This window comes from Phalacrocorax aristotelis, chromosome 18, assembly GCF_949628215.1.
Source record: "Phalacrocorax aristotelis chromosome 18, bGulAri2.1, whole genome shotgun sequence".
NCBI classification, from domain to species: Eukaryota; Metazoa; Chordata; class Aves; order Suliformes; family Phalacrocoracidae; genus Phalacrocorax; species Phalacrocorax aristotelis.
Genome location: NC_134293.1, coordinates 12,999,924 through 13,025,461, shown reverse-complemented (window position 1 = coordinate 13,025,461; position 25,538 = coordinate 12,999,924). Strand labels below are relative to the sequence as shown.

At 52.2% G+C, this 25,538-nt stretch overlaps 4 protein-coding genes across 7 annotated transcripts; all 4 read right to left on the bottom strand.

The window, feature by feature from the left end:
• Window positions 1–4,310: 4,310 nt before the first annotated feature.
• LOC142066284 (schlafen family member 11-like) lies at window positions 4,311–8,915 on the bottom strand (the record flags this gene model as incomplete). Its single annotated transcript, XM_075113558.1, is given in 3 exon segments — window positions 4,311–4,507; window positions 4,510–5,076; window positions 8,777–8,915. Coding segments are annotated over 3 exon segments (894 nt in total), but the record flags the coding sequence as incomplete, so codon positions are not given.
• A 2,249-nt stretch (window positions 8,916–11,164) lies between these two features.
• On the bottom strand, window positions 11,165–12,478 carry LOC142066283 (protein SLFN14-like). Its single transcript, XM_075113557.1, is given in 3 exon segments — window positions 11,165–11,740; window positions 11,742–12,410; window positions 12,413–12,478. Coding segments are annotated over 3 exon segments (1,311 nt in total).
• A 3,363-nt stretch (window positions 12,479–15,841) lies between these two features.
• Window positions 15,842–20,264, bottom strand: BCL7B (BAF chromatin remodeling complex subunit BCL7B). Of its 2 annotated transcripts, none has more exons than XM_075113064.1 (6): window positions 20,099–20,264; window positions 19,633–19,708; window positions 18,882–18,978; window positions 17,639–17,824; window positions 17,347–17,426; window positions 15,842–16,941 (listed from the first exon to the last, which is right to left on the bottom strand). In XM_075113064.1, the coding sequence occupies exons 1-6, from the start codon at window positions 20,188–20,190 to the stop codon at window positions 16,849–16,851; spliced, it is 624 nt and encodes a 207-aa protein (XP_074969165.1). In that variant the 5' UTR covers window positions 20,191–20,264; the 3' UTR covers window positions 15,842–16,848. The 2 variants fall into 2 exon arrangements, with proteins under 2 accessions (XP_074969165.1, XP_074969167.1); XM_075113066.1 differs by having other exon boundaries at window positions 17,639–17,809.
• Window positions 20,265–20,813: 549 nt separating this feature from the next.
• On the bottom strand, window positions 20,814–25,414 carry TBL2 (transducin beta like 2). 3 transcript variants are annotated; one of them, XM_075112941.1, is made up of 8 exons: window positions 25,150–25,414; window positions 24,954–25,084; window positions 24,688–24,872; window positions 24,297–24,338; window positions 24,003–24,154; window positions 22,755–22,881; window positions 21,756–21,908; window positions 20,814–21,386 (listed from the first exon to the last, which is right to left on the bottom strand). In XM_075112941.1, the coding sequence occupies exons 1-8, from the start codon at window positions 25,274–25,276 to the stop codon at window positions 20,930–20,932; spliced, it is 1,374 nt and encodes a 457-aa protein (XP_074969042.1). In that variant the 5' UTR covers window positions 25,277–25,414; the 3' UTR covers window positions 20,814–20,929. The 3 variants fall into 3 exon arrangements, with proteins under 3 accessions (XP_074969042.1, XP_074969040.1, XP_074969041.1); XM_075112939.1 differs by lacking the exon at window positions 24,297–24,338; XM_075112940.1 differs by lacking the exons at window positions 24,688–24,872; window positions 24,954–25,084; window positions 25,150–25,414 and having other exon boundaries at window positions 24,251–24,540.
• Between the last annotated feature and the right edge of the window lie 124 nt (window positions 25,415–25,538).

Below are 25,538 nucleotides of genomic sequence, written 5' to 3'. Positions count from 1 at the left end.
GTCCCTGCAAGTATTGCAAGGCCCTCACATTTTCAGATCTGCAACACTGGCTGCCACAAATACTAGAGATCCCCAAATCAGAAAAAGCCATTTATTACAGAAAAGCAGAAAGCTGATACAATTGTACAAAATTCACAGTGATTTTTTTTTTTTCCCCTGGGCAAAGATGACATTATTATGTCCCTATCTATCAGCTTTTAAAAATCTAATATCAGAGTAAGCAATAATAGGAACTACATTAACAAGGCAAACATTGGCAAAGTTCTGGCAACAGTTGACATCTGAGACAGAAATAAAAGATGTAACTATATTCGGAGACCTGGAGAGCAGGTCTTATAAGGAGTGGCTGAGGGAGCTGGGGGGGTTTAGCCTGGAGGGGAGGAGGCTGAGGGGAGACCTTATCACTCCCTACAACTGCCTGAAAGGAGGTTGTAGCAAGGTGGGTGTTGGTCTCTTCTCCCAAGTCACCAGCGATGGAACGAGAGGAAACGGCTTCAAGCTGCATCAGGGGAGGTTTAGATTGGATATTAGGAAAATTGTCTTCACTGAAAGAGTGGTCAGGCATTGGCACAGGCTGCCCAGAGATGTGGGGGAGTCACCATCCCTGGAGGTATTTAGATGATGTGTAGATGTGGTACTTCGGGACATGTTTAGTGGTGCACTTGGCAGTGTTGGGTTGATGGTTGGACCTGATGATCCTAGAGGTCTTTTCCAACCTTAATGATTCTATGATTCTATATGGTAGATTCCCAACAGGTTTTTGCAGGTTTTGAAGAGCCATACTGCTTGTATCAAATCTGACATGACAGTAAGAATCAGGCCATCAACATATACATTATATTGCGACAGCTTTTTGACTTCAAAAGTCCTAGTTAGAGTGAGGAAATCTTGGTGACCCACTGCAGTTTCTAAACAGCTTGAGTGGGTATCCATGTGAGCACAAGGGAGAAGTATCAAGTGGGGGACCTTGACAGGCTGGAGAAATGGGCTGCCAGGAACATCATGAAGTTCAACAAGGAGAATTGCAAAGTCCTGCCCCTGGGGAGGGGCAGCCCCAGGCACCGGTATATACTGGGGCTAACTGCCTGGGAAGCAGCTCTGCAGAGAAGGCTGCTGAGGGTCCTGGGGGCCACCAAGTTGAACTTGAGTTAGCAATGTGCTCTTGCAGCAAAAAAGACTCTTGAAGTCCTGAGCTGCATTAGGAGGAGTGTTGCCAGCAGGTCGAGGGAGGTGATCCTTCCCCTCTACTCAGCACTGCTGAGGTCACACCTGGAGAACTGTGTCTAGTTCTGGGCCTCCCAGGACAAGAAAAACATGAACATACTGGGGAGAGTCCATCAAAGGGCCATGAAGATGATGAAGAGACTGAGCACCTCACATATGAGGAACGGCTCAGAGAGCTGGGACTGCTCAGCCTGGAGAAGAGAGAGCTCAGGGGGTTCTCATCAACGTGTATCAACATCTGAAGGGAGGCTGCCGAGAGGATGGAGATAGGCTCTTTTCAGTGGTCCACAGTGCAGGACCAGAGGGAATGGGCACAAACTGAAACACAGGAGGTTCCCTCCGAACATCAGAAAACACTTTTTTACTGCCTGGGTGACTGATCCCTGGCAGACGTTGCCCGTGGAGGCTCCATCTCTGGAGATACTGAAAAGCCATCTGGACGTGGTTGTGGGCACCCTAGGTAGCCCTGCTTGAGCAGGAGGTTGGACCAGATGACTTCCAGAGGTCCCTTCCCACCTCTGCCATTGTGTGATCCTGCACTGCCTCCTTCTCCAGGATGCACACTCCCGCTACCCCTCATGCCAGTACTAGCACTTGGGCAGCTGCAATGACAAGATGGAGCTTACCTGGCTGAAGATGAGCTTGCAAGACCCCAAGTTCCCAACTCTCTATGCTGCTGCACACCTGAGCCTACTTGCAAGAGGTTTGGGACTGTACTACTGGGGACAGAACTGCCTCCATGGGCAGAAACCTGCACTTAAGATGATTCAGTGTGACCACAAAACCACAGCCCCACTCCCAACAGAGGCGAAGAGAGTTCACCACCACTCCCAAAAGCAGGCTGTGGCTCTATCTTTTTGGATAAGAAAAGAGATTATTTGGCTGAAAAATCACAAAAATCTCCCCACTACTGAAAAACAGCACAGTTTTGACCATTTGTACCAGCACTAGCAGGGACATATACAAGGATGGCCCCGTTGAGTTTCCTACCTGTGGTTCCACTCAGGCAGCACTGAAACAAGACAAAACATGGAATCGGCTTAAAGAGCAGAGGAACTGAAAGTACAAGTCTCCAAATTGTTCTATGATTTATCCAAGTAGGTTGTAATTGTTGACTTCCTTCTGCCATTGCCATTTTCAGCAATTTGTTCTCTCCAGTGGTGATGTCCTTTAAAATTAATTTTATGGCATCCTACAGGCCTACACATGATGAAATATGTATGTCAAACTGCATAATTTTTTTTTGCATAGACTACAGAAAGGCCATTAAAAAAATTTTAAGGCTGCCCTATAATATCACTGAACAAAAAGTGAGTGAAGCATTCTGGTGTCTATAGCACTAGGTAAGAGAAAACCGTCATTTAAAAATGTCTCTTAAAAGAGCATCCTTCCTTAGTGATACAGCAAATGGAGTTTGGTGTTGGCTCTGGACACCGTGCAGAGCAAAAGACTGAGAGATATCTCCTTTTGTGCGGGGACAGGATGGATGCCAAACACAATCCTCCTTTCTAGGCCTGAGAAGCGTCGGGTGCTGTCAAGAACAATGACGTCTTCTGAATCATACTCTGCTGACTGCAAGACCAACTTCACCCTGTATTTCCTTCCTTGTCTAAAAAGAGCTAAAAAGCTCAGGTTCCAATATCCAGCTGAACTCCTGGGCTGCATGATGCGTACTGCACAGAATTGCAATATCTTTGGTGGGATGCCTTGCTGGATATAGCTGTTGCACTGCCTGGCCACGTACTCTGCAATTTCAATTGTTTCCATGCTTTTTTTTATTATGTAGTCACCTGACAAAGAATGGGCACATTCAGCCTGTTTAAACAACCCTTCTAGCACCTCACAGGGCATATATGTGTTATGTTCTTGGAGGATTTCCTCCATTAGATCAAACATGACATTGTATATTTGCTTGGCATTACGGACCACTTTGGTCAACCATTCCTGAGGATATAGTTCTGAAAACTCAAGACTGCAACCATATGGGTGAGTGGACTGGAATAAATCCAGGAAGACCCAGAAAATGCCACTTTTTTTTCTTGACTAGCTCCCGGGCACGTTGGTGCCAGTTTTCTTCAGGATGAAAATTCTGTGTTTCATCAACCACAATGTGTTTCACTTCTGGGAAGTTCCCATTTAAGAAGGCAACACATGTCACAGACCTGCACTTGTCATTTCTAAAAAAAAAACACAAACCAAAACCCAAACAAACCATATGGTAAATACAAAGGAGATGTGACCAGACAAATCTGTATTGACTGCCTCCATTTCTCAGTGGGTTCTTCCTTGCAGGTCTACTGCTGCTTACTGTCCAAAAATGCAAAACTTCCTATCTCAGCTGTAGCATGCTATATCATTTTCCCAGTGGGGACATTTATCCCAATGGACTGGCTGCACGCAGGCATTGCTGCGCAGCCCCCACCAACTGCCTTTGGCTCTACCCTAAGAGAAGGCTCAAGGCCACCCTTCCTACATGGGGCTCCCTTCCCATGGCAAGGCTCCCCAGGGGCCTCCCTCTGCCCTGCTCCTGGCCCAGGGAAGGCAGCGCGGTGCCCGAGCTCCCGTGGGAGGGATGGGTTCCCTGTTCTCCCCAGGGTAAGCAAGAACTGGCAGCGCTTCTTCCAGGCCATCCGGCTGCTTGGGCGCTGCGGTGCCTGAGCTAGGCTGCAATTGCCTGGTGCAATGTGCCTCGTCTGCTGTGGGGCCTGCTGACCTCTCCGTGCTGACCCAAGTGGAAACACAGCAAGAACAGCACTGGGGAACTGCTCTGCCTGAAATCCTCTACCAAGGGGGCATTCTGTTTCTGTTCTCCTCGTCTAGATGGCACAGATCCAAAGGCCACAGCTGCACAGTAGCTTGCGCCAGGCCCAGCACAGGCAGTGTTGAGGCAGCAACAGGGAAAGGCAGGTGGGTATTTTTGGTGTCAGCATGAGCTGTAATGGACCATTAATACTTTCAATACTAACACCTTTCTTGAGATGATTGTTGTGTGTTTGTTTCAGACAGTTTGGCAAACAGATGTAAAAATCAGCAGGGCTTGTGCTGTATGTACAGAGGATGGAATGAATGAAGAAAGGGGAAATGCACATTACTGCTTACCTCACAAACGTCTTCAAGGGATGATTTTCACAAATATAGAGTCTTTCTTCTGCAGAACAGTGAAAAATGTTTCTTATTCTCTCAATGATCTTCAAAGCTATGATTGTTTTCCCTGTTCCAGGAAGACCAAGGACAAACTGCTCTTTGACGTTGTGCAGGTTCTTGGAGAGCAGCTCATACTGTTTGTGAGAAGGTTGAAAATCTCACAGCCAAGATGGTCACTTAAGTAGGACTTGAAGCGCAGCACAACAGTCATAAGTGCACGCAGGAACACGGGGATGTCCCTGGAGGCGAGGATGTAATTCTCTGGGTACAAGCTGGCATAACCACATGGGTTTTCTTGGTTTTCTTGCTGGGGAATGTCATCCTCCGCGACTTCCATCTGATTCTTTGCGCCATTCAGGTACAGTATTTGGGGAATCACACACACTTCTGAAGCATATCCCCCATCATTGACTAGTTTCTTCTTTAATGCATAAGCAGTTCCTCTCAAGTTTTCAGACTCAGCAGAAGAGGCGTCATTGACTACAGTATACAGTACTGGATATGCGTTTTCAGCTATTAAGAGAGCATCACATATAACATCTTGTTTTTTCCACAATCCAGTATCAACAGCCCAGCTCCTTGAAAATATCAGTATCCCCTTTTTCAGTGGATGGATTTGTTTTTTCATTAAATCCTCTAATCCAGGATACTCTGAGAACAGGTAGGTGCAGATGGTTTCTGGCTTCCATTCTATTTTATTAGAACCCACTAGAAAAAAAAAGAAATAAAAAATTAGAAAAAAAACCCGCAGCAAATAGTTTACTGAACACACCAGTTCCTGGAGGAATTTATTATACAATGAAGTCATCAAAGTAAACAATTTAATGTGAGTAAAAAATTCAGCATTCCCACAATACCTGGTGGTAAATCAGTAAGGATTTTTTGTATGAGTAAAAGGGGTATAAACTCCAAGCTTCAGGCATGCCTGACTTCTAAATGGAATAAGGAGAAATTTCTTTGGAAGGATCTGCATCCTTTCTAGCTGCCTTCTCATCATCTAGGTGTCCTGGTTTCAGCTGGGATAGAGTTAAATTTCTTCGTAGTAGCTAGTATGGGGCTGTGTTTTGGAGTTTTGGTGGAAACAGTGATAACGTGGAGATGTTTTAGTTGTTGCTAAGTCGCGCTTACACCGGTCAAGGGCTTTTTCAGCTCCCGGTCCTCTGCCGGGTGCACAAGAAACTAGGAGGGGACACAGCCGGGACAGCTGACCCAAAGTGACCCACGGGGTATCCTGTACCATACAACGCCATGCTCAGGATATAAAGCTAGGGAAGAAGGAGGAAGGGGGGACGTTTGGAGTGATGGTGTTTGTCTTCCCAAGCAACCGTTACACGTGATGGAGCCCTGCTCTCCTGGAGACGGCTGAGCACCTGCCTGCCTGTGGGAGGTGGTGAATGAATGCCTTGTTTTGTTTTGTTTTGCTTCCTCGCGCAGCTTTTGCTTTACCTGTTAAACTGTCTTTATCTCAACCCACGAGTTTCCTCACTTTTATTCTTCCGATTCTCTCCCCCATCCCACCAGGAGGGGAGTGAGCGAGTGGCTGCGGGGTGCTTGGTTGCTGACTGGGCTGAACCACGACACCAGGTATTCCTCTGAAGGATGTGTTGCTGCCACAGTGAGAGACCAGTGCTTGGACCAGGTGGAGCAGCCTGCTTGCAGCCTCTCCTATGCTCCTGACTGGTAAAACACAATGCATATAGAAAAAGGCACCTAGGAGTGTTATCCCAAAAAGCGGGTTTGTTTACCCGGTTGCAAAATGCCAAACTATACACAGCAGAGGTATTTTATTTAATTCATTTCTGTGCAAAGATTGGTGCTAGGTGGTAACCCACAAAGCTAGCACCCCACACCGAGTTAAAAGTGTCAGTTACGGCTAATATTCACACACCTCAGCTAATAATTGGTTAATTTCTTTCTCACTTTGATGTAAAGGTACAGCTCACTTTTAATTTACCCCCCATGCTCAGAGAGTGAGGGGCTTACTACGGGGGGGGGGGTGTGTGTGTGTGTGTGTGTGTGTGTGTGTGTGTGCGCGATTCCTGGCCTATGGGCCTGATTTTCAGTATTAAAATGGAGATAGCTCCCCTAAAGGCACTTTGTTTTCTTCCTTATCAACATCCCAATTAGTCCTCCTTGATTAGACACTTTATCACCCCGTTCTCAGGTTCTCAGCGTCTTCTGAGGCGGGATGTTTGCTTTGATCAGTCTCCCAGCTCTCCTCAAGGATGGAGTCGTAAAACAAGCGCTTCTCTGTGTCTCAGTTCCTGGCTCTGGCCGCCAAATTCTGTTTGGCCAGGCTCATATGGTTCATGGTTATGGTTTAGTGGAAAATTCCAAAAATTCCGTTTTCTTCAGGATATCAGTAGCATCATCTTGATGTATAGAGTCACGTTCCTCTTAAATATAGGGGAATATATGAAGGCACCTGTCATCCCAACACTAAACTTGGTGCTCCTCCAAAATAACAAGCAACAGTAATTTTAAAAAATATTATCACAAATTCTGTCTTAAATTTGCAGGTTAAAATTACAGCTATGCACATTCATAACACAGAGACAAATCTCAAATGCAAGCATAAATTACCCTGACTGTGTCACAACCTTCCATTTGAAAAACACATTCTCATCAAGAAACTGCAATTGCACATCCTGTACCAAAACACTATTAACCCATCAGTAAATCAATCATCTGAGAGTAATCCTGAAAACAGATGTGAAAAGATAGCAAAATTACAAAAATAATTAGAAAAATTAGCAATTGATACAACTATTGGTCAGAATTTGGAAAAAAAGTCCATTAAACATGGACTATGTTTAATGAGAAAGTATCTGTTTGCTACTGATTGGAGCAGTTCTGATACCAGACAAGGACCTGGAATTCCCATGCGTCTCAGAGCGTGACCTCCAGCCACAGCCCTGCCCTGCAGGAACATTATAGGATTTACATTGCCCTTGGCTACTCCTAATACCTTGTCTTTCAGGGCTTGGTGTATGGGAGTCTCTGTTGCACAGCAACCATTGCTGCTTTTATAGTGTTTCTGAGATAGTCGCGTTTTCACCTAATAAATAAAACCGAGGCAAGGTTCTTCACCCCTGCATGGGAAGGGCTGAGTTTCACTTTCCCTTGTGTGCCCCAGCTTGAAGTTCCCCTGCAGCAGTGAGCAGGGTGGAGGAATTAACTTACTGGGTGAGAAAAATGTCTAAGCTGATCAGACCCCTGACACCCAAACACTTGGTGCCTAGCCCTGCAGATCAGCAATACAGGGTTGCTAGTACCAAGCCAAGGGAACTACACTGAGTTTGCAAGGCCTCAGGTCAGAGGCCTGTCTGGTTGCTTTGCTTGAATTTTTGTTGACCTGTTTGGAGCTTTGTTTTCACTGGGTTTACCTCTAATAGCACTTTTTTTTCTAATAACCAGGTGGCTGTGGATAACAACCATCAATTTATACAGAAAGCAGCAAAAAGCAGGTCTTCTGCACAGGGTGGGACCTTTCTGCTCATAACATGATGATGCAGAGTGCAGAAATACAGGTCTGGTAGGACAGCAGAGGTCTTGGGATGTGGGAGACAGGATGCAGGGCTGAATTCAGGTGTGGGGCGGTAAAAGACAGCACAGGAGATCCCAAGGCCAGAAATAGCTCTCAGATGGTCAGGTAGAGAAATGCAGTCCTGGAGCTGAACAAAACTAGTTATAAGGGTAATAGCAAACAAATATCTGACTTCTGTGAAACACGCCATGTTTACTAAACTCCAATGGAGCAGTGGACTTGCAGACCAGTGAAGGAAGAACAAGGTGTAGAAGTGCATTAGCAAACGTACAGCAGGTGACCCCAAGCAGATCCTGGCGTGTGAAAAAGAAACCATCAACATCAACTACATACTCCTGATGACAGGTGGAAGGCCAAGCGTAACACCAGGAACAGGGGTGGATACTAGGAAATGTACAGGTAACTTTCTATTATTATTATTACTTTTTTTTCACAGTGATATTCATTATTGTATTTTTCTTTTGTTATCAGTAATAATTAGATCTTGACTAGTAGTAATTCCTTGATTAGACTACTTAGATTTCAGTTATACTAGGAATAAATTATGCTCTCTCTTCTTTATCCGTAAGAAGATTCTTGAACATAACAGGGGGCAGACAGTGCTTAAACCCCTGGGACACTAGGTGTATTCTCAGCAATTGTATGCACTAGGGATTATACTTAGTGGCATAATTATGGGAGAAGATATTGAAGAACCTGAAAAATCAGGGAAATGGACATTCTTGGAGCACTTGCACCTTGCATCTTTTAAATACCATAACAGTTTATGTTAAGTTGTGTGCCTAAAATCTTATATCACATTATCTTCCTAGAAGTTCTGTCAAATACAATCTTAAATTCAAGAAAATATCCAGAATAAACAGCTTACCTGGTAGAGGCATTCTTGGAGTTCAGATGCACACTGGAGTCCAGCTTTTGAATAAACTGGCTTGATAAGAGAAGGACCATTTGACAGACTGAGCTCATTCTCAAATTTATCAGCCAGGTTTGAAAGATCTTGGGGGAAGAAAAATGTATGTTATATCCATCAAAATCCTTCCGTACTTTTAAAAGCCAGCACTAAAGAGTAACTGAAATGATTAATTTAAAACCTCCCTTCGCAATCCTACTCAAGAAAATGCTGCCTATGTAGTTGAGAACAACAGTATTGCATCAAACCAACAGGATCTCGATGTGCAGTAGAAGAAAGAGGGCTCAAAGCATAGATGGCTTTACAGTTCAAAGGCAAGATCTAGACCCTGTGTGGCATCACAGAATCCCAGAATGGCAGGGGTTGGAAGGGACCCCTGGAGATCACCTTGTCCCACCCCCTGCTGGAGCAGGCACCCCCAGAGCAGGGGCACAGGACCGCGTCCAGGCGGGGTGTGAATGTCTCCAGGGAAGGGACCCCACAGCCTCTCTGGGCAGCCTGTGCCCCTGCTCTGGCACCCGCACAGGGAAGGGGTTTGTCCTCATGCTCAGGTGGAACTTCCCGTGTTCCAGCTTGTGCCCGTGGCCCCTTGGCCTGGCGTTGGGCACCACTGACAAGAGTCCAGCCCCATCCTCCTGACACCCACCCTTCAGATATTTGTAAGTATTGCTAAGATCCCCCCTCAGTCTCCTCCAGGCTGAACAAACCCAGGTCTCTCAGCCTTTCTGCATAAGGGAGACGTTCTAGTCCAACCAGACTCTGCGTGTTGATCATGACCCTCTGAGCTCTGTTGTTGAGCCAGTTCTCTGTCCACCTCACTGTCCTCTCATCTAACCCACAGTTCCGTAGCTTGTCTATTAGAATGTTATGGGAGACGGTGTCAAATGCCTTGCTGAAGTTGAGGTAAACAACATCCACTGCTCTCCCTTCATCAACCCAGCCAGTCACACCATCATAGAAGGCTATCAAGTTGGTCAAGCATGATCTTCCCTTGGTGAATCCATGTTGGCTACTTCTGAAAACCTTTTCCTCTACATGCCTGGAGATGACCTCCAGGATGAACTCTTCTATCACCTTGCCGGGGATGGAGGTGAGGCTGGCTGTATGTGTTGGAACCCCAGTGTACAGGTAAGAGATGCCTGACGTGCCGGTTCAGCACACCAGCACCCTACAGGAACGACCTATGTGTACCACGAGTCTCTTCAGTAGATGCCCATCTCCAAAAGACCTTGCTGCTTTGTTCCCTTCCTATCTACATCACCCTGTCTTTTGTGTGCATGTGCCCTTTGAAGAGATCAGACATCCCAACTCTAAGCACAGACCAGGGCCACGGAAGAGGTTTCACACAAGGCCAGACCTGCCTCGCATGGCTGGGGCTCCGCCGGGACAGGAGGTCCTCTTCAGCTAGCATGTTCTGTGCTCATGTGGTCACTGCCATGGGCGCACACACTCAAGGAAAATTTCCATTACAAGGAACCCGTACGAAAGGATGGTTAGTTTCATCTTAAGACTGAAAGACTCTTATTCCTATCTGCAGTCAGAATAAACTCTCCAGGACTTGCCATACAGGTCTTGTTGTGGAGTGATGGAACAAAAAGCAGGACATAGATTTTGAAGGGGAAGGATTTCACAATGGAGCAAGACAACATGTCTTAAAACAAGTAAAACCTTGCACCCCTGCTCCTTCAAAACAGCTTTTAACAACCCCCGAGCCACACCACATATGCAAAGTGACTTTTCAGTAGACATCTGAAATGTGCATGAGCCTTGGAAAGCGGGAGCGATCTGCAACCTGCTGCATACTGTGTGTTGCTTGTTGAGCTGTGGATTTGAAAGGACTTTTCCCAAACTCAAGCTGATCACTGAAGAGACGACTGACCAGGTTTTAGTAGCTACCCTCATGTTGCTGACTTCATTACAGATGTTCTTAGTACTTGATAAGGAGAGGGAGAAGAAAAGTTGCAGGTTAGTTTGACACCACCATTACAGCTAAAATGATTCTTTTTCTTTAGTGCTGGCACAAAACTTGTGCCAAGATGCTGGATCTACCCGGCTCAAACCTGGGCATGGGGACTGATCCACGCTGGTCCATCAAGCACTGGGGATTTCACTCTGTGGGGATCAGCACCAGTAAGGACTTTCTTGGTTTTCAAAATAAACCCCTTTCAGGCACCTAAAGGGGCCAGATTTCTACCAGGACATCACTCCCTCCTGAGCATCTTAACAGACAAAGCCAGCTTGAAATTTTTCTGCAATTCTCATTAAAAGTAATGGAAACTCCTGGGTGATTTTGAATCTTCGCACTTCATTTAGAGGCATACTGGTATCCCTAGGAATGCTTATTCCAGCTGGGAGTGCTTCAGAAAGTCCTGCTGAACCAGTTCAGAGGGTAATGCTTCACAGAACGGTTTGCCGTTGGAGGCCAGTTGCCATACTGTCACCCCCGGTGCCTGTGACTGTGCCATGGGCCAAAATCCCTTTTCTAGGTTTGGTGAGAACACAGAACAAAAGAACTTGGTCTTTCCTCCTGAAAGTTTACAAACCAAGGCAGAGATGAGCTTTGCATTAATGTAAATGCAGATTTTGCCTGGGTCCTTAGCTGTCATGAGCTCTGTCCATTTCCTGATGCTCAGTCTTTCAAACACGTCACCCGTCACAATCCAGGATTCAGGGTTATCATGGAAAACAGAGCAGCAAAATGCTTCAACTCACACAGCGCATACCTAGCCCTGGAAGCATTTGGCTTTGTCATAAACGCTCAGGATATAAGCCTTAAACTGCACGCCAGCCTGCAAGCCACAGAAGTGATGGACGGGCATCGAGCCCATGGTATCAGCTACTGTTTCTTCCAAAGCTTCTTTCTCCACTTTAGTATGGCTTCCAATGACTTTCCTGCTGTCATCCACTCCAAAAAAATAAATAACCACTCTGAGTGTTTGCAAAGGCAGAAACATAATTTGGAAGGGTTTTTCTAATGTATTCCAAGATAGTCTCTGTAGCGAAGTTCTTAAATTCAATATGTGTTGTCTCTGTGAAATCCAGGACCTCCCCAAGCATCAGTTTGTCTCTCTTTAAAACCCTGGCGGCAGCATCTTGGATGTTGCACTCTTGGGTGTTCAGTGGGGACTCCTTCGCTCCCCCATCAAAATTCAGCAGAGCTTTCTTAGCGCTTGGCCCATTCTCAGCACAGTGCTTGGCACAGCTTTCCTTCTCCCTCAGAAATATGGCAGCATCGCTTGAAGTTGTAGGGACAACTGAAGTGAAAGACCTACAGGACAAACCAGTGCTTAAGCTACAGATACGTGGCTTTGTGGATGCACTTTTCTGTTCTGGACCTCCACAGCTCCAGGTTTTAACAAAAAGCAGCAAATGACTCTGCTGCTGCAGCCACGTAAAGTATTTGCTGGTCTCAGTACAGTTGATGCATGCCCTGAGGCTCTGCTCTATATCCAGGCCAATGCCATGCTCCTGAAAGCAGTAATTCTTGTCTTCACTCTCCATCCTCACTACTCCTCCTCCTAAATTCAGCAGTGCACACACTGTGCTAGAGAGGCCCCTTTTCATTGCCTTTTCTGATTGCAAGAGGTCTTCTTTCTGGATCTCTCTCCTAAAACTATTTTCTCAATAGCTATCACCACATCAGGATAGTTCATCTTCAAATTAATCAGCAGCTGCCCCTCTCATCTGGCCATCCTGATCCTGAAATGGTAAATAATTAAAAACACTTAACAATTATACGGGGCAGTCTTGACAAAGGAAACCATAACACCTTTGGCTAAGGCTTACATGCTAGATCTAACTTACATGCTAGATCTAATAAACTGGACAATGAAAATCATTATTTGCAACGCACAAGCAAATCAAAGCTGGGCAATTGTGAGGACACCCACAGGCATAATGTTAATTAACCATTTTTAATGGAATCATAGAACCATAGAATACTTTAGGTTGGAAGGGACCTTTAGAGTCCAACCCCCTGCAGTGAGCAGGGACATCTGCAACCAGATCAGGTTGCTCAGAGCCCTGTCCAACCTAACCTTGAATGTTTCTAGGGATGGGGCATCTACCACCTCTCTGGGCAACCTGGGCCAGCATTTCACCACCCTCACTGTAAAAAATTTTTTCCTTATATCTGATCTAAATCTCCCCTCCTTTAGTTTAAAACCATCACCCCTTGTCCTGTCACAACAGGCCTTGCTAAAGAGGTTGTCCCCATCTTTCCTACAGCCCCCCTTTAAGTACTGAAAGGCCGCAATAAGGTCTCCCCGCAGCCTCCCCTTCCCCAGGCTGAACAACCCCAGCTCTCCCAGCCCGGCCTCGCAGCAGAGGGGCTCCAGCCCTCGGAGCATTTCTGTGCCCCCTCTGGCCCCGCTCCAACAGCTCCATGTCCCTCCTGTGTTGGGGGCTCCGGAGCAGGACGCGGCACTGGGGGTGGGGTCTCACCAGAGCGGGGCAGAGGGGCAGGACCCCCTCCCTCGCCCTGCTGCCCGCGCTGCTGGGGATGCAGCCCAGGATACGTCTGGCCTTCTTGGGCTGTGAGCACACGTTGTTGGCTCATGTCCAGCCTTTCACCCACCAGCACCCCCAAGCCCTTCTCCGCATCCACCGAACAGTCCACTCATCAAATCTGTGTCTCCCCAGTTTAGAGAGAAGGGTGTGTCAAAGGCCCTACAGAATTCCAGAGAGATGACATCCATAGCTCTTCCCTTGCAGTCACTCCATCACAGAAGGCCACTATGTTGGCCAGGCAGGACTTGCCCTTGGTGAAACCGTGCTGGCTGCCTTGGAACACCTCCCTGTCCTCCCTGTGCCTTAGTATAGTTTCTGGGAGGATCTGTTCCATGACCTTCCCAGGCACAGAGGGAGGCTGAAGGGACAGTAGCTCCCCGGGTCCTCACTTCCACCCTTTTTAAAGATGGGCACAACGTTTCCCTTCCTCCAGACCCCAGGGACTTCACCCGACTGCCATGACTTTTCAAATATCATGGCGAGTGGCCTGGCAACTACATCAGCCAATTCCCTCGGGACTCAGGGATGCATCTCATCAGGTCCTGTAGACTTGTGTATATCCAGGTTCCTCAGGTGGTCACAAACCTGATCTTCCCTTACAGTGGGAGGGGCTTTATCCCCCTGGTCCCCATCTTGCGGCCCATCAACTCGGGAGGGGTGAGGAGAGAGGTTACCCATGAAGATTGAGGCAAAAAAGCTGTTGAGTACCTCAGCCTTCTCCTCGTCTGTTGATATTAGGTCACCATTCTTGTTCGCCACAGGCGGTACATTCTTTAACTTTCCTTTTCTGGCTGACGTACCTGTAGAAGCCTTTCTTTTTATTCTTTGCATCCCTTGCCAAATTCAGCCCCAGCCGTGCCTTTGCCCTCCTGACCCCATCCCTTTGCAGCCGGGCAGTGTCCCTGTACACTCCCCAGGACACCTGTCCCTGCTTCCACTGCCCGTGCAGTTCCCTCTTACTCTTCAGTTTGACCAGCATGTCTCGACTCAGCCATGCTGGTCTCTCCCCTTGGCCTCTTCCCTTCCTTGCCTGTTTTCTTACACCTGGGAACTGAGAGCTCTTGCACTGTATGGAATGTGTCCTTAAAGACCTGCCAGCTCTCTTCTGTTCCCTTGCCCCTGAGGACCATTTTCCAGGGGGTCCTTCTGACTAACTCCTTGAAGAGATGGAATTCCCCTTTCCTAAAACGTAGGGTCCTGACTGTACTCCTTGCTTTTCCCGTATCCCTCAGGAGCGTGATCTCCACCAATGCGTGACCAGTGCAGCCCAGGCTGCCTCATCTTGATGGCACCGATGAGCTCACTTGCATTGGTGACCATCAGGTCCAGTATTGCATCCCCTCGGGTAGGGCTGTCTATTACCTGGCTTAAGAAGTTATCCTTAATGCATTCTAGGAATCTCCTGGATTGCTACAGCTCGCCATGATACTTCCCCAGCGCGCACTGGGGTGGTTGGAGTCCCCCAGTAGGACGAGAGCCTGCAAGCACGAAGCCTCCTGGAGCTGGAGGAAGAAGGCTTCGTCAGTAGGCTCCCCTTGATCAGGTGGCCTGTGGTCAACACCAGCCACAAGGTTCCCTTTGTGCCGCTGTCTCTGGTTCTTACCCATACGCTTCCGACCCGCCCGTGGCTATTCTTCAGGGACAGCTCTTCACACTGTATCGATGTCTTTGACTGTGCTGCAGTGTCCCCAGCACGCCTCTGGGCAACAGGCTGAGGGCTCATACCGGCAGCCCGTCCCTCTAACCACTGGGTATCATCCCACCGCTTGTCACAGGCAAGCCTGGTATGTTCTCCCTCCCCTTTGCCGCTAGTTTAAAGCCCTGTCAATGAGCCCCACAAGCTCCTGAGCAAAGACCCTCTTTCCCCTTTGGGAAGGGTGGCTCCCATTTGACACCAGCAATCCTGGTGCCGTGTAGGCCATCCCATTGCCAAAACCCCAAAGCTGTGACAGTGACCACAGCCACGGAGCCATGCATTGATAGAGTGGGTCTGTCTGTGCCTTCCAATGTCACAGCCCACAATTGGAATTAGGGAGGAAAAATTAACCCGTGCCCCAGATCCCCTCACCACTTTCATTTTTTATTTGCCTTATCCCCTTTTGTTCGGCTCTTTTGCATATCGGGCTCTAATCGTTGCCTCGAAGCTACATACAAAACACGTCCCAGCGGTGACGACCAGGCAGCACCTGCCCGTTTACCAGCGCGGTTCCTACCAACCCCCCAGGGCGCAGCTGCCCCCGGTCCCCCGCGCCTGCCCGCAGGAAGCACCGGCGCGGGCAGGAGCGCGGCTCGGCGGGGCCACAGCAGGGCCGCGCTCTGCCTCCCCCCAGCCGCTCCCGGACAGCACCGGGCGGGCGGGGGGACAACGGGCCCGGTGCCGGCCCTACCTTCCCGGAGGGTAGAGTCCCGAGGCTGGTCCTGGCTCTGTGACGCCCATCCCAGCGCTCCCGCCCGGTAAGAACTTCCCGCCGGCAGCCCGGCCCCACCACGCCCCTGACACCGAGCACTGTATTTCAAATAGTTTAATTTTAAAAATATTCTATTCAGTGCTAAAATAACTTTCCACTTCACGCGCGGCCGCGCCTTCGGCTTCGCCAGGCTCGATCACAGACTCGGCAGGACATGCAGTGGCAGCGGGGGTGGGGGGGCGGGGCACGTTGGGAGCAGGGACGGGGTCTCCCGGGGGGCCCAGTGCCCTGCTGCCTCCTTCCCCGACCCAGAGGTCCCTAAAGCTGGGCAGGGGGCGGGGGGCGGCAGATGCAGGGAAGCAGCTCCCCCGGCTCTGGGGGTGGGTGTGTGGGGGGTCCAGGGCAGCAGCAGGGTGAGTAGGCAGCAGCCACCCCAGAACTGGGGGGGGTGTCTGTCCCATGGGGGCTTTGCCAGCCCCTGCCCTCCACAAAGGGAGCACTCCTGTCTCTCCCAACACTAATGGCTTAAACTCTAGCAGCTTATTGCACAGCATCCCAGCGCAGCCCCTGAGCTCGGCCTCACCCCCCAGGGCCCCCCATGCACCCCACCTTCTGCCCACATTCACAGGGGAGCAGGCACAGCAGCTCGTGCGGGTGGAAGGCAGCTCTCCCCTTCCCAGCACCCAGGGGAGGGCAGGCAGGGGAGCCAGGAGCAGGCAAACACTGTCTGCCAGCACCTTGGGGGCCACAGAGAGCAGGGAGCCCCACGGACAAGTCCCCCTGCGCATGCAGACCACCCGCCAGAGACCCCCACAAGACAGGTCAGCAGGGAGAGAGGGAGCCAATAAATAGAGGCAAATTTGCAGGTACTGGTGGCAACCACGTCCGCCCCAGGGAGCGCAGGCTGCCGCTGCCGGGGCTGGCGGGAAGCTCCTGCTGCTGAGCGCAGGGCAGGGCAGGGCAGGGCAGGGCAGACTGGATGGCAAGTGGCAGGAGTGCCCAGCCCTGGGGAAGGGGCAGAATAGGGGGAAGAACCCCGTCCCACGGGGGAGGGCAGGCAGCTCTGCGAGGGGCTGGCGAAGGCGCTCTCCCCAGGGACGGGCAGGCTAGCTCTCCGAGGCCGTGTGGCACACAGAGTTCTGTTCGGCACAAAATCTCTTCAGAGGCGGTGCACCAGAGTCCTCCTCCTCTTCAGTTACCTGCAAGAGCCAGAGGCAGAGCTCATGGGCAGCGACAGGAGCTCAGCATGCCCACCAAGCCATGCGGACCCAGACAAGGCTGTGTCACGCTGTGGGCACACCTGGGCTTTCATCTGTGAGGAAGTCCCAGGGCACCAGGAGTTAGAATCCACTTCAGCCCCGGAGTCAGCCAAAATTGTTTTACTCCACCCCCACATCCTTTCTTCACACTTTTAATACCCAAATTGACCCAGGCGACAGCTTGGGAAGCCAGGAGGTTTGGGAAGCTCCTGGAGGGCACTTTGGGACCGCAGAGCAAGTCTGTCTGTTGAGATGATTCTGCTACACGGGACAAGAATAAGCCTGAAAGGGCCAAGCTGAGTACGCGTGCATTTTCAGACGTGGTTTCAATCCCCCTTCCCTTACCTGAGTCTCAAGGGGGACTGGCTCTTCCTTTGTGAGAGTGGGAGGCTCGTCTGCAACTTCCGAGGAAGGCAGGGAAGGCTCTGGGGAGAACAGAAGGGTTAACAAAACTATCAACCCAGGAGCACAGCAGTACCTGGCCCAGTGCTGAATCAGGAGAGAAGACCTCCAGCAGAAGATACAAAACTCTCCCTGTCCACTTCCAGCAGTGCCTTGGTCACCCACCAGACAAGCAACGGCTCCAGCAGGGCCTTCCCTGGGCTGAGCCATCCACCTCCTCCCAGCCAGCACCCACCTTCCAGTGTCTCCTGCCCCAGTGTGGGTGGCTGCGAGTCGTCCGTGCGGAAGTCGGACGTGTGGGCAGGACTCATGGACTCGCTCTGCTGGGGACTGGGGCTGGAGTTGGGGCTGCTGTCCACCTTGAGCTGGTAGACATCCGACAGAGAGCTCTGGTTGCTGTTCTCATCTGCAGAAACAGCACCTAGTGAAGAAGAGCACCTTGACCCAGGGGCATGGGCAGCCGAGGCCGGCACCAAGAGCTGCGGTCTTAGGGAGAAGACGGAGCACAGTCAGAGGCACTTAGGGTACAGGGGATTCACTGTCACCCAGCGACATAAGGGCTGCCAGGCACAGGACCCCTCACCGGGACATGGCTGGCATCAGATACACAATTGGCCCATGGGAGAGAGGGTGCTTCTGCCCAGGGAACGAGTCTGAACAGACACTCACCCAGGGCTATTCCAAAAGAACAAGCAGGAGGCACAGTGGCAATACAAAGCGTTGTGCTGCAAATCTCATGTCCGCAGCTTGTGAGGACCCAGGCCTTTGAGGGCAGGAGACCTCTTGCCTGCGTACCAGGGTTTTGTACCTCGTCTGTTTGCGAGGCAGCAATCTAGCAGCAGGAGCGATGCTCAGCAACTGCCTCTGGATGGGGAGGCAATCCTAGCACACATCTTTTCCAGGTAAAGCAGTTCCAAACTGCAGACCTGCAACGCTACCCTTCTCACCACATCTACTGAAGTGCCAACACATTCCTCGATTTTCCTTGGCCACACCGACAGCCGAGTGGAGAGGCTGGGGACAGGCACACACTGCTCCAGCGTGAACTCCATGCACTGCCTGAGCCTTGCTCAGCTCCACCACAGAGCCTGGCCTGCTCGTGGCTCTCTGCAGTGCTCCAGGACCAAGGAAATCCTCTGCCCTTTCACCCTAAGGTCCATGCAAGTCACTGCTGGAAGCAGCGGGCTCAGCTGCAGGCAGCTGCTGGCCTCTCCCCAGCAGGGACTGCAAAGTGGGGAACAGGAAACCCCACTCCTCCAGCTCCCCATGAAACTTCCCTCAGGAAGATTCCAAAACAGCCAATTAAGATTCTTTCTGACAGCAAAAATGAACAGTTTCAGCAGTGGACCAGCACAACCCTACACTGAAGACATGTGCTGCTCTTCCCAATAAGTTCAGCAAACACAAGCCAGCAACATCCCAGCTTCTGTAAGACCTTAGAGAGTTTCCCAGCTTGAAGGGGGCTCAGCCAGACTCACCCTGGAACTCCAGGAGGAGAGAGGAGTTGGCAGAGGTGTCAGCTGGGAAGCCATTGGGTTCTCGGGCAGTGCTGCTACTTGATTTGGATTTCTCTTTCTTGAGGAGAGAAAGAAAAGCAGAAACCCAAGGTTAGAGGAGCCCACCAGTAGCAAGAGGATACAGAGGTGCACAAAGTGCTCCAGAGAAGCTACTCCCCTTCCTCCCACCCAGCAGCCCAGGGGGATGTGCTTGTGCAGGCCTCTTCCCTTTCCTTTTTGGGCACTTTTCTAACCAAGAGGCAAAACTTCATCTGTGGGGCTTCAGAATCAGAAGCCAAAGGAGGAGCTGACACCTCTCAAGGAGCTCCACCAAAGAGAAATACATCCTCTGGTGGGGATTAAGGCAACAGGGAGGGCAGAGGGGATCACACGCGAGCACCTGAGCTGAGGTGCAAGGGAGAGCAGTGGCTCAGGTCCGCCAGCTCGGCTGCGCCGCTGCAGGCGGCGGGCGACCCCGCGGCCCGGGCTCACGGGTGGGCGAACCCGCTCCGGGCACCGCCTTCTGGGGGGAGCGGGGGCAAGCAGAGGCTCCCGGGGCTGCACCGGGGAGCCCCGGGCCGCTCCCCTGCAGAGTGAAGGAAGGCACGGCGCGGCCGGGGCCGGGGGCGGTGGATCCCGGGGAGCAGGACGGGGCGGTCCTGAGCGGGCGGGGACCGGGAAGGGCGGGGCGGTCCCGGGGCGGGGCAGTCCCGGGGAAGGGCGCGGTACCCACCTCCTTGCTGTCCGCCACCGGCACCCACTTGAATATCCGCAGCGAGGTGTCGCCCACCGTCACCCACTTCTTCTCCCTGGGCGGACACAGCCGTCAGCGCCGCGCGGGGGCGCGGCCGGGCAGGCCGGCGGTACCCTGGCAACAAGTCCCGCCCGCTCGCCCGCAAGGCTCGGATTGGACCAGGGGAATGCCAATCCACAGCACTGCCGCGCCCCGCCGTCTCACCCCTCACACCTCGTTGTGATTGGTCGTGGCGTCTGCCGATCATCGGCGCTTCCGGTCCCACTCACAGCCCCGAGCCGATAGGGCGAGTTAATTGGATGCTGCCTCGCAATCCCCGCCCGCTCCACCACGCAGCATGCTGATTGGATACTCGCCACCGGAGCCCCTCCACCGGCACTCGTGTGGTGCGGTGATTGGCTGCACGCTGGGCAGGCCCCACCCCCCCCGCGGCCCCGCCTCTCACCATCTGCGGACGCGCTCGATGGCCGCCATCACTTTTTTGATGTCATCCTTGGCGCGGCTGCGGGTCTCGGCGCGCACCGAGCGGCCCGACATGGCGCCCACAGCCCCGGCAGCCCCGGCTCCGCAGCACCCGCCGCCTCTCTCCGCGCATGCGCGCACTCCGCCCCGCCCACGCCCTGCGCGGGTGCGTCACCGCGCTCGCCACGCCCAGAAGAAGGGAGCGGGAAGGGGGCGCGTAGTGCGCCTGCGCGGCTCGCCCCGCCCTCCGGCAGGGGAGGGGCGACAACACCGCCTACGCCATCTTAGGTTGGGGCAAGTCCTGCCCAGCGCTGGGCGCGACTCCGCAGCGGCGGAGGCGGGCAAGCCTCCAGTCCCCCGGAATTGTGCATCACCTTAACCCCGCAACACGGATTGAAAGAACCCTGCCCGTTCCCGTGCAGCAGAACCACCCACCTTTAGATTGAAAGATTGAGCTTGGGCAGGTCTTCCAAAAAAACCACACAACCCCCCTCCCCTTTTCTAAGTCCAGAAAAACCTTGCTGGTCCTGTCCAAGCAATTAACCCCATGGGATATCGATGAGATGGGGTGGGGACAAGGCAGAAGGAGGAAACAGCGGCACCATGGGGAGCCCTTGGTGCCCCCCACCTGCCCCAGACGGACACGCTGCCTAGCTCTCCATCGCTACGGTCAGAAAGCATGCAAGGAAGGCCTTGAGCACTCTGCACACTCTTTTATTACAACTTGTTCAGTGATATTTAAAAAAAAAGCCCCACAGCAGAATGCAGCTGCCTGTGACCACAGAGAGCTGGGACACACCACTGTGGAGGAGAATTAGTGCTTCTTCCCATAGATTGCGGCCAGTGCTTTGCGGGCACTGGAGATCTGCTGCTCCAGCCTCTCTCGAGTGGCTTTGTTGGCAGTTTTTTTCAGCATGGTTTCCATCTCCTCCACAACCGCCCTGTGACCAGCAGCGTTGTGGAAGACGCGGATGGCCCGGTCCCCACATGACACCACGTAGCGGCTATTGGTGTCAAAAGCCAAGTCCATTATGCACCGTCCATGCACACCCGGAAAACGCTCCTCCTCCTCCCCTCTTCTTGTGTTGTACACAACAATGTCTGTGCCACTGGAGATGGCGACGACTCGAGCATCAGGGGACAGGGCGATGCGACAAGGCTCCGTCACCTCACACTTCCCCGTCAGAAGCAGGTAAGGATCCTGTTGCTTCTTGTATTCCACATCTGTGTCCCAGAACTTCCATGTCCCATCCTTCGAAACAGTCGCCATCCTGCAGCCAGGAGACAGAGCATAGGCGAGTGCAAGGAAATCAGGCAGCACCTCCTCCCCTGCCACCCCTGCAAAGCAGGAGTCCTTGGCGGCCAGAGGGCTCTTTTGGGAAGTGCAAGTTTGCACACACACAGAGTCCTCATCCTCTTTCCGGAGCACAAAAGCAGCCACCCCCAGGAAGAAATCCACAGGGAATATGCAGGTGGCACACACCCGTCAGGCTTTTGCCACCCAGGGCTGCCAGAAGAGCATGCAGGGCAGCATCCACCCACAGCCTGCAGGGGTGCAGGCTGGCATGGACTGGAAGGGGTGAGCGGACGTGCCCGAGAGCGAGCCATACTATTTCAGGCAGTGGATAGTGCACACTTACCTCCTCGAATCATTAGAGAAAGAGAAGCAATGCACACCAGCGGTGTGGCCTTTCAACTCAAAAGCCCTGGCCACCTCCCGGAAGTCTCCGTTCTTGCCAAAACACACCTCCCACACCTTCACATCAGGAGTAAAGCCACAGGATGCCACAAACCTGGGTGAAAGACACAGGGTTATCTGTTACAGAGCACTTACTGTGTCCTGGCCGTGGGGCTGGCCCTGCAGAGCTCTCCTCTGGCCTCCTGAGCAAGGCAGGGGCCAGGGGCAGCCCTACTGTGCGGATGGGTGCCTAAGACAGGGCTCTGTCAAGACACACCCATCCAGACACATTCAACCCTTTGCTTTGGTCAGCTGAAAAAGTTCTCACTTTTCATTGAAACCAGGCTGGTAAAGGGAACACTGAGGGAGGCCACCAGGGACCAGAGCAGCAACTCCACAACTTGGGCATGAGCAACTCCCAGCCCAAAATAAAGATGCTAAGTGCTTTTGATCCCCAAGCTCACTGAGCTTGGAGCATAGCAAGCCTTCCTGCAGCAACAAGTTAGAGACAGAGCAGAGAACATTATTTTCCTGGTAAACAATCCCTCAGTAATAAAGATTTTAATTTTATAATTAACCTTTAAAAGGTTAAAAGCAAGTTAGAAATGCTGTTTGCTTTGCATACACCCTTGTATTGTCCCACCTCCACCAACTGAGGCCAACGCCGTTCCCCATAGCTCTTTAGGAGCTGGTTTGTAGGAAGAGCAGTGCTGAGGCAGAATAGCAACCCACTGAGAGGCTGAGGCTACCCAGGCAAGAGTCAACACTCCTGGAGGGGCTGCTCTCAGGGGCCAGAATTGCTTTTTCAAGTGCGGAAGCCTCAGAAAATTGCATTAAAATAACAGCTAACTGCCGATGGTCTGAAGTGATGATGTCCTCTGGGAAGGAGCAAGGTTCCTGTTCACCCCTACAGACTCCTACTCCGCAGCAGGAGGGGCCTGGAATACCTCAAGCCCCTCACCTTCCACAGGGCGACACTGCGGCGTAGGCATTGTTCATCTGGTTAGTGTTAATGCTGGCCAGGACATCACCCTTTGGACTCCATATCAGGATGGTAGTGTCACTGGAAGCTGTCATGACAAACTTTCCTGGGGGAAAAAGGCAAAGATCAGGAGAGCTCCCAGGCCTAATGCTGCTACAGACTTATCAAAGGCTCAAGGGTCCTTAAGCAGGGCAACCTCTCCCTGCACTGGGACAGTCAAGTCAAGAAGACCAAAAGCAGCACCAAAATTCAATCTCCTGGGACAGAGCGAAGAGCAGTATCAGAAGACTCTGCTCCTGGTTACACATTAGTGCAGCCTTGGCCTCAGCAGCCATCAGCTGGCAGCGGGCATGCAGAGACCACATGTGTCTTGCCCCAGCACCCCTCAGATCCCACTTGCAGAGCTCAGCACTACACTGGTACCACAGGAGTGACCTGGCAGACTTAATCTTCCCCAGATGGTTAAAACACAACCTGAGGTATCTGTAGCTTTCAAGTCATGGATTACAGGCCGGTAGCTGACTACAAGTCACACTACTACTAGCCACGATTACCATTTGCATCAGCATTTCGGACTCCTGCTTGTTTCCACTTGCAATGCCTTCCCCTTTGCATCTCAGCTGAGACAGAGTTGCCTATTTACCTTCCAGCTACTTCTGCAGGTTTAAGTTTTCACTTTCACGCTAAACAAAGGTTTCAGTTAACATTTTCTCTGCTCTCCTATTACAGAACTGAACTTGTGTCCACTCATTTCCAACTGCCTGCTGTCACATACCTGAAGCATTAATCCATCAAGTTCTCAGGGCTAACACATACCCACCCCAGCCTCTGTTCTAGAAGATCCCAGAAGTCCAAGGCAGACACATGAACTCACTAGAGAGACTTTTGACAGGTTAAAGACAGACTGGTGGGCCAGAGAACAGCGATTCTCTCAATGTTGAGACCAGACCTCTTTGCAACAGCATCCCTGAAAATGTAAATTAAGAGGCTGTGCACATTGGGGTGCTAATTCTGCACGTACAAGAACACTGTCTGGCTGAAAATGGCATCTTTCCATTCACTCAGTAGTAAACAAAGGCTAAAAAGTAACACCTTAGAGACTACAGAGAATCAAGGCCTTGAGAATGCCAAAAACTCCAACTCTTTCAACCCAGCTGCTCTTGCTTTACAAGGAAATCAAAGCTGATCGAGAGCCACAACAAGGGAGCAGCTCTGCTATTTCCATACCTGTCTCTGCAATTCCTATGTTAATGACAGGAGCCTTGTGCTTCTTTGGGAAGTCTCCAGAAGTTGCAGTGAAGGTGAAGCTGCCATCATCCTTCTTAATCATTTTATAGACACGGATAGTCTCACCATTCGCCAGCCAAACAATGAATGCCCTAAGTGGAAGGAGAGACACTCTGAACCGTTAAGAAACGGGCTACCTCCTCTAAGCCTAGCTACAACAGGTAAGCTAATGGGTCACTCAGTGGCACCTGGCGAAAAGGGATACACTGGCACATAAAAAGCTGCGTGCTTTACGAGAGCGCCACGTTCTCACCCTGTGTTAGCTCAACTGCAACACTGAATGGAAAAGAACAGAATTTATTACTCCACATCTGGAAACGATATTCCTCTCTCTAAAGTGCCAAGGCATGCTTTTCAACCAAGCTTCCCAGCCAGCGACAGCTCTCTCCCCAGCCCCCAGAGAGGCTCAGCAGCTCAAACCAGCCGCAGGGTGGCAAGCTGGGGACAGGGGTATTTGCCCTAGCACATTAACGTGCCCGCTGCCCTCACGAGCCAGCGATACCGTCACAACCCTGTGAGAGATGTAACATCCGTCCAGCCTAGTCCACAAGACGTGCTGGTGCCGGTACGCCCCAGGGGGTCTCTGGGCTGGGGGCACACAAGGCCTCGGGAGGCCTGGCCCTACCGCGAGTCGGGGCTGAGGCGGACGAGCTCGGCGTGGTCCAGCTCGACGTTGGCGCGCAGACAGCGGTGCTGCCGCGCCGTGAAGTCCCGGGTGCTCCACAGCCGGACCGTCCGGTCGTCAGCGCAGGACGCCAAGTACTTGCCGCTGCTGCTGAAGTCTAGGCAGGAGACGGAGCCGCTGTGGCCCTGGGGAGAGAGAGCGGTCAGCGCGGGGAGCGGAGGCGGGCCGGGGTGCCGGGGCCGGCGGGTCACCGGGGTACACGGTACCTTCAGGGAGGCCACCAGCAGCCTGTGGGCGAAGCTGTGCTGCTGCTGCTGCGGTTTGTCCCTCCGGGCCCGCGCCGGCAGCTTCGCCTTCCGGTGCTCCTCCGGCGTGGCGGCGCCGTTCACCCTGCGGCCTGCGGGGAGCGGAGGCTCGGCTCGGGCCGGCCTGTCCCAGCCCTGTCCCCACCCGCGTACTCACCATCCGGCGGGGCGGCGAGGGGCCTCGGCGGGGCGGCGCGGCGCAGCGCGGCCACCAGCAGCAGCAGGACGAGGAGAAGGGCGAGAGCGCCCGGCAGCACCGGCCCGCCGAGCGCTCCCGCCTCCATCTTCCCGCCGCCGCCACCTCAGCGAGGCGGCACCGACCGCCCCCCACCCGCCCCAACGCCCAGCAGCCGGAGCAAAGCGCATGCGCCGAGGAGCAGCTGTGTGGGCGGGGGGGCAGAGAGACACACACTTCCTGGCGCGCATGCGCGCCGGGACGTCACGCCCGGCTCCGTGCTGCTCCTTCTGCGGGGTCCGCGCAGGGCGGCCCCTGGCGGCGGGGTGGTGGTACTGCCCCGCCCCGGGTCTGCGCTCACCCTGCCCGCC

What these genes read in the sequence shown, in the direction of transcription:
- TBL2 (XM_075112941.1), bottom strand. Translation starts at nt 25,276, where the DNA reads ATGGAGGCGGGAGCGCTCGGCGGGCCGGTGCTGCCGGGCGCTCTCGCC. An exon ending in GCAGTGTCGCCCTGTGGAAG is followed by an intron (nt 21,909 to 22,754) that starts GTGAGGGGCTTG and finishes TCTTTCACCCAG; the next exon opens with GTTTGTGGCATCCTGTGGCT. An exon ending in TTCTCTAATGATTCGAGGAG is followed by an intron (nt 21,387 to 21,755) that starts GTAAGTGTGCAC and finishes TCCTGGCTGCAG; the next exon opens with GATGGCGACTGTTTCGAAGG.
- BCL7B (XM_075113064.1), bottom strand. Translation starts at nt 20,190, where the DNA reads ATGTCGGGCCGCTCGGTGCGCGCCGAGACCCGCAGCCGCGCCAAGGAT. An exon ending in TCTCCTCCTGGAGTTCCAGG is followed by an intron (nt 17,825 to 18,881) that starts GTGAGTCTGGCT and finishes CTTCTTCACTAG; the next exon opens with GTGCTGTTTCTGCAGATGAG. An exon ending in GGGGCAGGAGACACTGGAAG is followed by an intron (nt 17,427 to 17,638) that starts GTGGGTGCTGGC and finishes TGTTCTCCCCAG; the next exon opens with AGCCTTCCCTGCCTTCCTCG.